The following is an 11352-nucleotide window of genomic DNA, read 5'->3' as shown; positions in this document are numbered from 1 at the left end:
TTTATCTTATTGGGGGCAACGTCTCATTATATCTTTATCACTGATTGACTATGATTTAGTAAGTACAGTCGGCGTCAAAAGTAGCTGAACAATTCTTCAAACTATACATCTGTATAGTTTAGAAACTAAGACTCTTTATATTGTTAGGCTATAAAAAATTTGATTTGTTCAGCTACTTTTAACGCTGACTGTACCTATGTAGGAGCAAAAATCAAACCACCAAATCTTTAACATACTATTTTATTCTTTATATTAATATCCTTCGCAATCACGTTATAATATTTATGATTACAGTTTAATTTTGGAATGGTATTTAATGTAATATAACGATAAGCTTAAAAATAAATAAAAATCATATAAACTGAATTTACAATGCAATCTATCATGCACAATGACAGACATGTTGAAATTAAGGAACATGGCAAAGAGTTCAGATGAACGTGACTCTTTGGTTTCTTTGTTTCTTCTAGAATAGCGGACTATATTTATCTATAAAGAAACATAAAAAAATAATGCGAAATCAACATTCACAATAGAAGAAAGTATCGAGTCCTAATAAAACGAAAGCGTCAAACTCCGACAGACAGAATAAAAACATCATTATTACACCTTCACTTACAACTATGTTAATTTTTTTCATCATTAAAATTGTTATTTGTACAAAATAATTCAACGAGTGTGATAAAATATAATAATTAAGTTAAAAATACAATACAAAACAATATAAATACCTAATTACGATCCATCTATTGCTAAGTAATACAGATAACAACCTGCTAGTACTGACAAGCCTGAACAGGATAACACATTATCAAAGCACATTATTTTCTTTAATTATTAAACAATCAGAAACAAGAATAATTGCACCAATTAATAAAAGGGGAAACGGGGTTAGAAAGTAACATCAAATAAACGTTAATAAGACATAAGAAAGACGTGAAACAGCTTATAAATAAAAGTATAATATAAAAGGAAATCAAAGGACTATAGACGAGAAGACTTGAATAGCTAGTTGACTAAGATATAACTTTTATTGATTGGCGCAATCCACAGGTACATAGACACTTTCCTTCAAATGCAGCCCAATTCGAGTATACCGTTCCGAGGCCAGAATGTTGAGAAAAGCAAATTCTTATATTTAAAGTGAGTCTGGAGCTACTCCTTACCTTATTTCATTTTATTTATCCACTAATGGTAGAAACGTGGGAAGTCGATAAAAATTGAAATAAGATAAATAGGTAAAACCCTTCAGCTAGGATTACTATGAGATATCTAAGGTATTGTTTTAATATCGTTTATGAGAATAACATATCATTATCACTTCAAGCTAAATTCTATTGAGAAAGAGCAAACTCGTATTAAATATACGTAAAATAACATTTGAAGCTCATAAATTATTTGCATAGTCCATTAAAACAATGGCATTCCAGAGCTAGGAGCTTTAGACCATAGGTATCGTGTGTTTAGTTTGATTACTTCACCATCCCATATAAGGTACATACGTATTCAATGCATAAACGCGAGATACAGAGAATTCACTCCGGTTGGGTCCCAGTTTCCTACAAGCTACACCTCCTCCTGCAGTACATACAGTCCGGCAAGAACATGACCCGGCGCACTCACTCGCGTACAGACTAGTCGGTCACCACCACTGAGTCCAGTAGTCCATACTTCAATACTGGCGATCGTCGTATATGTAGATGGCCTCCCCGGCGGACTCCTTGAGCGGCGGCGGGGGGAAGTCCAGGTCCCCCGGGCGGAACAGCTTGGAGGCATTGGGTGCCGGGGACGCGGGCGCTGGCGACCCGCTGCCGGGAGACCCGCCACCGCGTCGCTTCACGCCGCTGGGCGACGCGGCCGTACGGAATGACGACCGCCTAGCCAACCTGCGCAATGAGATCGGAAAGTTGAGCAAGTTCTTTTTACTTTTGACTTAGAAATAACAATATTTCAGAGTAAAACAATAAATTACCTAGAAGCCACCTCCTCAGGAGTTTCTTCAATCTCCAGCACCCAGCTGACTGAGTCGTGTTTCTCGACGACGCCCTTGACGGCGGGCAGTGGTGGCGAGTCGGGCGCCGGCGACGCGGCGGGAGAGGGGGGTGAATCCGGTGCCGGCGACGCCGAGCGACCCGAGTCGCCCGACGACGTGCGCGTGCGCATCGGTGGCCGCTCGATGTAGCCGCCACCCGCTAGCAGAGACACCACCTGCACAGCAAAAAAACCTTTGTTAGTATATTATCCTGTTTTGAGATCTTTCTAATTTTGCTGTAGTTTTGAAGATTAACAAATATTTTTTTAAGTTAAAAAGGTTTCGTCTGACCTGTGACTTCTGTCTAAGCTTGTACCGGAGCTCTTCATTGAGCGCGGCGAGTCTCGCGGCGTGGTCCCGGTCCCTTGCCGCGGCGTCCCGCAGACGCCTGTTGTCGTCGCGCAGCCGGTCGGTGTCGCGCTGGCGAGCGAGCGCGCGCTCGCGCAGCTCCTCGGCGGCGTGTCTCGCGGCTCGAGCCTCTCGCTCCAGTGCCACGCGCCTGTCCCGCTCCGCTGCGAGCTCAGATCGCGAATCGCGCAGAGATGCGACCTCCGCCTGCTTCAGCTCGATCACCGCGCGGAGTGATCGTACCTGTGATAAATTAAACGGATGTTAATTTATGAAGATTTGAGGCTAAGGAGGTATTTTATTACTTTGTATTTGAACAAAACGATGCTATAAAATATTTCAATGACTTATTAATTATAACTAGTTCATTAATAGATTCAGTAGTAGCTACCTCAGCTGCCAACTCGTTGGCATCCGTGCTCAATTCCTCATTCGCAGCTAATCGCAGCTCGCAATCTTCCGCCTCGCAGCACACGGGGTCGCAGGCCGCGTCGCACGTATTGCACGACTTGTCCCACGACGTGTCCACCGACGTGTCGGTCGACGTGTTGGCCGACATCACCGACGTGTTGTACGACTTGCTCTGCTCAATCTCCGCCCGCGCCGCCTCTAGCTGCGCGCGTAACGTACGCTCGATTTCGCTGTGCGCGTGTAGACGCGCCCTACTCTCGGCGACTTCGTGTTTCAGGGATTCGATTGTATCCTATAAATAACAAAACAAGGCATTTTTTCAATCGAAGACATCATCAAGTTTTTATAAACTTTGTATGGCAGAGACAAGATTCAATGAGAATGCCACTGGTAATGCTTCCATGGCCTTCGCCGTCAAAACAAGTACTGAACAATAAAAACAAATGTTTTAAAACATTTCCAGTACCACAAGTCTGTGCATGCATTAATATTAATTGCGGCTTATTGAAGTCCTCAAGGAATGCTAATGACAATGCTTACCTTGAGCCCCTTGATGTCATTGGCGAGTGTAGCGACCTCCTCGATGTGTTTGGCTTGGAGGCGCGCATTCACCTCTTCCTTCGATGAGACCTCCATCTCCAGCTCTGAGATCTTGCTCAGGCATTCTGCGACTGGAAGCATTCAAATAAAACTTTAGTACACATTTAAAAATAAAGATTGTCTTTCTTTTCTTGTTGCCATAGTTGTCACACTTGTAAAAAAATATGTAGTTATGGCGATGTAATTTTCTTGTTTACCGATTCGTCTTTAAATATTTATGATAAAAACGAGAATATAAAAATAACTTTACTGATCATCTGAATTCTAGAAACCAGATATGTAAGTACTGTGAATTGTGGGATTCGCCTCTGTCTGTAATGTATTTAGAAATGGAATTTGACTGGTTGGAAAAGTTTCTTCTACATAGGATGAGTTATTCTTATAGCGATGGGTACAAAACTATACTCCGCTTTAATGGATATCAACAACACCAGGACATCTGTCGAGTAACTCAGATACATACGTCGGGTAATTCCGACACCCAGGATCTTACCTCTATATGTGGATTTCATCAGGTCCGGGCTAATTAAGTTAAAGTTAGCGCCAGAGCTCAGAGCTCATCATCATCATTTTTGTTTATCTGCCTTTATTATTATATAGTGTACAATAAAGAATAACCTATCTATATATCTATGTAATACTGACTGGTATCGAGATCCTTCTGCGCTCGCTGCTGTCGGTCGCGGTCGGCGCGCGCGGCACTGCTGCGCTCGGCGGCCGCCACGCCTCGCCAACGCTCCGCCTCCATGCGCCAGCTGCTGCCATTTAGTGCGTCCAACTGCAATGTTAAATGACAGCTAATGAAGATGCTATCACATGCTGCGGGATTGTTCCAAAGAGTTACCGCGGCCCTGGGTACATAAAAGGCCTACGAAGGAACACGATGGATTTTTAGTCAGTAAAAGTCTGACACCGCTCATGCAGCTCAAAACTAAAGCGGGAGTCATTTGATGATTTTTACCATCGATAAAAAGAAAAAACAATCTATCACATTACTTTGTGTTGAGGTGCCGGTTGGAAAAAAAACAGGACAGAGTCGGAGAAACTATGTAATTTTTTATATTATTTTAGTCTTTTCTACTACGACGACTAAAATTGATTCTACTACTATTTTGGTTGTTCATCCTTACTAATATTATAAATCGGAAAGTGAGTTTGTTTGTTTGTTTGTTTGTTTGTTCCGCTTTCACGCCGTAACTACTGAACCGATTGCTTTGAAATTTTGCAGACGTAAAGTTAGAAGTCCGGATTAAATAATAGGGTACTTTTTATCCCGAAAAAAATAGATATTCCCGAGGGAAAACAAAAATATTGTTTGCTTGATGGATGGATTGTAGATGGCGCTGTGTGTCGTTTAAAACAAGGTAATATATTGCAAACGAATATAAACATGTAAATTTAGAAGCTAAATGATACGATAATGAATCCCCGAAAATGAGGAATTCCCGAGGGATGATGTACAATTTGTTTAATCGTCTAAACTGTTTTTTTTTACATCTACTTATATATTGCAAACGAATATGAACATATAAATTTAGAAGCTAAATGATACGATAATGAATCCTCGAAAATGAGGAATTCCCGAGGGATGACGTACGATTTGTTTTATCGTCTTAACTGTTTTTTTTACATCTACTTATCCTGAATTAACTATAATTCAACGAATTACTAATTGGTATAAGTATTAGTTAAGTTATTTCGTTCTTGAGGTATGCGATAGATGGCGCTGGGTGTTTTTAAAACGTGGTAACGATGTGTTTTTAAAATACATAAGAAGTGGAATGATAGCTTTTTAAAACGTGGTGACGTTGTTTTTTTTAAGATACGTAAGAAGTGCAATGATATCTCGCGCTTTAACCTGTAGCTCATTGTTCAATCGCGAGCTTCCCGATAGCTCGATAGATGGCGTTGTGCTTTTCTGTATCGTGGTGTTAAGGTTCGCCGCGAATTAGTCTGTTTTGAAATCAGTGGGGCCCAGTAGCGCCAGGGCCAGCCGCGGCTGCGGGTTGTTCGAAAGAGGTACCGCGGCCCTGGTATATAAAAGGCCTAGGACGGAACACGACGATTTTAGTCAGTAAGAGTCTGACACTCCCTCACCGCTGCTAACCCACAGCGGGAGGGGTGAACCGAATTCCACGCGGGCGAAGCCGCGGGCGGAAAGCTAGTTAGTTTATAATTTCGAAAGTTCGAATAATTTTATTTATGTTACGTTTTCACCGTTCACCAAACATGGGTGACATTAAGTGATGGGCTCACTCGGCCATCACACAAACCCATGAACAAACATCCATAGTCGTAAAACATTCGAAGGGCTATTCAATTATTTGTTCAAACACGAATCGGACTGCATTGGCCTCAACGCTTTGTCAAATGTTTGTTGTATTGGTTGGTAAACACAATAGAGTGCCTACAACTTATGTAAATCGTCTGACCACATTCGTAAATCACTACGAACGTGGTGACGATATTGTGGATGCTTTACGTCATGCGGCGTTAACCATTGAAGGCGCAGGCTATGTTCTGCATTGCTTAAAGTTTTTGCTTATGAAAGAAATCTAGCAACTTCTGATGCTGTATGCTTAGAGCTTCCCACCATAAACAGAACAAATTCGATATTATGACTTTACTCGACAGTCACATCAGTCACGCTAGGAGGTGAATTTGGCATACGTCGCCGTTATCGAAATCGATATAAGGAGGACTATATCATATCAACTATCAAGCTCTCTGTCAGCGATATGCAGTCAGTGACCAATATTGCAACTAACCAGCAGATTTACACATACTTACTCGAAACACTAAATACTGGACTAAAACGCCCAGGGCTTCGACGCCTTTAGCGGCGTGCGCAAGCGCCACGGCCTGCTCTCGCGGCTGCGGCTGCGGCGCGGGGAGAGGGGCGGCGGGGGTCCGCACTGGCTGCGGTGTTTGCACCCGCTTGCCGCGGGGGCCCACCGCCGCTGTCACTCGCGGCGGCTCTGTACGCAATGAGACATAAAATATTAATTAAGGTATATTTTAACACACGTACCTATCTAACATAAAACGTTAAAAAAAGTATCATGGAGTTTTTCTTCACTAATCAAACTCTTCTGACTACTGGATAATTATTTACAGTATAGTCATATAAAATTAATTTATATTTGTACGAAAAAACATTTTGGTTAGTACATGTATAAGCAGTACCTACATACATACTACACTGTACAATGTTCATTGATAAACAAAACAAAGTGGTCCTAATAGCCTGTCATTAAGACCCCAAAAAACGGTTAGGCGAACTTATGTAGGTGGCCTCTCGTAGTAACGTTATACACAGAGTTGATCGATCGATCTGCATGAGTTATAGTCACGATCTGCGTCTAGTTCTTCAATGAAACAACAGTCACGCGTAAACAAAACGCCTAGTAAATGTTATCGTTAAGTCTCTTGGCATAATTCTCAGCCACGCGTCGCAGGATCGTGCTGGGTCAAAGAGCACGGCTATGTACCCGCGTGGGCAGTGACAGGTTGCTATCTAACGCCTACCTCAGACTTCACAACAATATACATCCGACGGTTACCACCTTCTAGTGTGAATCAGATGATCTAATTAATAAACTGCCTGTTATGTCCGCCTGTATGAACAGGGGTCTGTAGCACGAAAGTAGATACACTTATACGTAGCACCGCGATCCATCTTATACAGGAATGAATTTTATCCAGTGCGCAAACTTTGTCAACTTATAGTTAAATAAGTTTTAAAGATACGTATATTTTTATTTTTTAGTGTTTTAGTACAAAAAAGAAAAGTTATTGATATCGAAAGATGTTTATTTTGTAACCGATAGTACGGTCACAGTCGTCATAGTATGCACGGCGGCAACGCAAAACCGATTTACTGACGGAGCTCCGCTCGGCGCGCTTAAGAATAGTTGGTATCCATATTTTGCTGATTTTAGGGCGGATAAAATAATGAAAATTTTTTTTTTACTGATGATGCAGATATGTTCTGTTAAGGATTCTGGACCACCAGTTTTTTTTTGCGCACTGCTTAAAATTCATTCCTGTATAAAACCAAAACGAATTTATGGAACAAGAACCTTTTAAGTACCTATAATAAAACTCAGGTGGTGTGCCTTCACTATAAAGTACTAGGAATCACTCATTAGTGTTTCGTTTAATTTATAGATGCTAGAGCGGTGAAACGTTAACAAAACAAATGCCAACTGAATATGCACATACATGCACTTTGCTGACGTAGGACGGCAGCGTTTGGGTAACATGCCAACGACTACATTAGCGTTCTAAAATTTGTTTTATTCATACTCTAAGATTGACACATTACTTGTAACGGCCAAGAAGCTGAGGACGGTCTATCTTTAACATAGCTCTGAGAACAATACATGAAAATGTATGGTGTTTTAAAAATATTCAAGTGTTTCTGTTAAGCCGCTGTGCGCAGACGCGAGGACGTGTGTCACGATCCGACTAATCAGTGAATCGACCTCTAAAATCGTATTCCATGTATGAAGAGATGTTAATCTTCAACGGCTTCACTCATTGTGGGTTTTTTTCATTATGCTCGTGTTAAATACAAAAGTCATTTATCATCTTTCAGGGGCGACGGAAGACAAAAGCTTGGGGAAAACGTTCCCATTGTTTTATTGAAATTACCTTCCTATACTGTAGAGACTATAGCATTTTTTACCCAATTTCGAACGTTTTATGAAGGTTTTTAATTTCTTCCCCTTTTCTACCGGTACTTGGAACATGACTTTCTTATTTTCCTCGTTAAATATTGGACCCCATCGGGTGAAATTCAGAGACAGCTTATTTAGGGCAGCTTGTCTCAAAATTGGTCTAGTGACTGCGCGTGCGACTGTCTACGATAATAGAAACCGACACACTTCCTCTGTTTGCTTCATAATTACACGGCACAAGAGTTCACACGATTTTATAGAAATAGTGAGACAATTTACTTAGTGGAAGTAAATCAGTAATTATCTACAAACTGTATTGTTTTTCTATTAACCCAGGTATACCTACGGCATTCTTAGAACAAGGTATTTAATATGCATGCAAGTAGCCTTCGTTTAATGATTGTTATCTATTTCATTCATTCTTACGTACTAATGCAGACAATATAACTTTTTCAAGATCATTGTAATAGGTACTTAGATGCAAAAAACTTCATAAATAGATGTTTAGAGTAGGTCAGTTTTAATTATAGCATAACTATGAAGTCAACTGTCGCTATAGTCACTGCAGTATGCAAAAAAAAATTACATGTAGGTACAATAAGTTCCCTATTAACAGCCAGTTTCTTCATCAACAACTAAAACTATCAGTAAGAGTATTAACTTTTACTTGACCATTACTGATATTTTAACAAATGTGTTTCTTCATCCAAGTAAGTAACATTTAGTTAGCTATTGGTAACTTATAACAATAATAGGATATTTGTTAAGCATTATAAATTAAATGATTTTTTTATACACCTCTGATGATGATCCATGTTCCCATAACTAATTAACAGCGTTATATAAAACATAAGCTTTCTACATTTCGTGATGACACGGCAAGCCCTTAGCATTGCCGACACCAACCATTACAAAGTGAAATCGACGGCGTCCCGCGCACGTAACTATTATTTGATATGAATATTTCAAACAGTAAGTACTCATTTAGCAACGTGCAATTTAATTAGAATTCTATCACTTTTTTAATTGACTTAATTGGTAGTTTTGATAAATTGAATCACAGCTTTACAGCTCGAAAATGACAGTATAAATTCTCTCACTCCTATATTTTAGGCTGTTTTCTTCCTGCATTTTGGCCTACAGTTCAAAACATCATGAATCTATCCAATTATTGAATCAAAGTGGGGCAACAAAAAGGCGGCTTTGATTTAACAGATGTAAAAAATGGTCTCGCTTTATGTTCGTAACTGTTCCCACGCGGCGCAACGCCACGCATCATTAGGATCGGTTGACAGCGCCCATTTCCGCCACGTGGTAAGAATAAAGCTAAAACATGTTCATTTTTCACTCCAATTTGTTAACTTTCGCGTATTTCGTGGCAAATTAGATTAGAATGGTTGACGATAAAAGTATACAGAAATCATGTCTGTCTGTACATACGAGGGATCAATTCGATAATAATGATTTGCACATACATGATGATGCGCACTTGTTACGTGAAAGCTGTGTTTTCGACTCAAAATCATACTCACAAACAACATTAGAACTAAGAAATGTTAGATGCTGCAAACAGAAAAGTGTAAATTGAGCTATTATACAAAGTTGTAGCTCTGTGCTTACCATATACTTACGCCTGACCCCGAGCTCAACAGTGTAATGTTGGCATTTAACTAATTTTGAGATGACTTCTGCCCGCAAGAGGTCTTGCCGGTGCATTACAAGTATCTACTAACTACTTGACGAAATTAAAAATTAAGAAACCAAATACATCGATCTAAGAATAGACAAAGCCGATGTAATAGTAATTGTGCTCATAAAGCATAATTATTGCGGATGATGCCTCAATAGTAATTTTGTGAATGGCCGGTTGGAGGGTCAAACAGCATGCGCGTGGGCATCAATTGGGAACGTTGAAACGTCAAATTAACATGCAGTAGGGCTGACATAATATTAAAATACAATTAATTTATGACCGTCCATTTTAAAGGGCTCAATGATCTTAATCATGTCCGTTTAAATTCCGCGTCAAAATAAAGTCATATCAATTTAAATTATGACAGCTGTGTTATTGATCATTTCACTTTCGGCATTGACCCTAAAATAATATCAATAAAGAGATTCGTGGGTCAATTATTTTAAGATTATTCAAGCTTCCTATAGTATTTCCTACCAACCCTGTGATCGTAAAAGTACATGTATGAATATCAGTTAAAGTACAAGAGATCGTTGCGCCTACGCCGGGAACATAGGCCGTTTGACCAGATGATTGCTGATATTTTTATGGACCTGACAAATGCCACTTCTCATAGGCAAGATTCTGCAATCGTTATGTGAGCTTTACCTACATAACATCTGACGTTGGTATTTGTGAGAGCCCTTTCTAAATTATGAATAAGCGTTTTCTGCGTAAATGGCAAGAGTCTCTTAGGGATAAGAAAGAAATGCCATCATTCAGTTGCATATTTCGGTGAATCAATGTACCCTATTACGGATGGTGAATTAAATTCATTTATCTATTCATCGTGTATGAATTAACAAACAAGACTTTCCCCACTATAGAAATCGTAAAAGCTCGTTGCTACACTTTTAAGGCTCCTAACTAAATAAGGGCAAATAGCGAAAACTATTTCCAATTTAACTAAACCACTGACCATTCTAAGTTCAGACCAACTTGTCGAGTTATAAGTTGGCAATTTAAAAGGCCATAGAGTCATAAACCACAGACAGTCATTACTATGATGGATTCAGCAGCGATTGACTGTTTTGTATCAGTATTCTACTTACAGAGTAGGGTAACGGGTCTGCGCGACCGTGGCGTGAATATTCTATGGACTAGAGTACATTGACTACTTACTATTTTAAAGAACCCATGATATATGTCTTCCTGTAACATGTCAACAATAATTTATTGGAGAGATAAATCAATGAATATTATTATAGCCGAGAAAGAACAAATTTTAAATCGATTTTGACATTTAAATATTGACAACCCTAAATAAATCACCCTAAAGACATAATAGTCTCAAGATGACCTTGTAAGGTCGATGACATAAACACTAATTTGTCTATATCTATACATATAATAAAATTATAGGAAAGTCAAAACTGTACATAGAATATTTTTTTAAAAGAATACTTGGGGGGTGATCTATTATCGATTCTGAACCCAAATATATAGTTTTTAGAATTTTTGTCTGTTTGTCTGTTTGTCTGTTTGTCTGTATGTTTGGTCTCACTGAACTCGAAAAGTACTGCATAGATTTAAATCAAATTTTGCAT

The 11352-nt window shown here is 39.5% G+C and overlaps 1 protein-coding gene across 2 annotated transcripts in view; it reads right to left on the bottom strand.

Annotated features, from left to right (window-relative positions):
• Positions 1-224: 224 nt before the first annotated feature.
• The window catches only part of LOC124629489, an 83766-nt gene continuing 72638 nt past the window's right edge, over positions 225-11352 (bottom strand). For both annotated transcript variants that reach the window (XM_047162867.1, XM_047162868.1), the window contains exons 6-12: positions 6182-6369; positions 4037-4169; positions 3332-3462; positions 2772-3083; positions 2324-2623; positions 1973-2208; positions 225-1886 (exon numbers count right to left, since the gene is read on the bottom strand). In XM_047162867.1, the coding sequence (XP_047018823.1) occupies positions 1673-1886; positions 1973-2208; positions 2324-2623; positions 2772-3083; positions 3332-3462; positions 4037-4169; positions 6182-6369 (1514 nt within the window). In that variant the 3' untranslated portion in view covers positions 225-1672. The remainder of the gene's footprint in view (positions 1887-1972; positions 2209-2323; positions 2624-2771; positions 3084-3331; positions 3463-4036; positions 4170-6181; positions 6370-11352) is intronic.

This window comes from Helicoverpa zea, chromosome 4 (genome assembly GCF_022581195.2).
Source record: "Helicoverpa zea isolate HzStark_Cry1AcR chromosome 4, ilHelZeax1.1, whole genome shotgun sequence".
Lineage (NCBI taxonomy): Eukaryota > Metazoa > Arthropoda > Insecta > Lepidoptera > Noctuidae > Helicoverpa > Helicoverpa zea.
The sequence above is the reverse complement of the archived record's forward strand: the minus strand, read 5'-3'. Positions and strand labels throughout refer to the sequence as shown.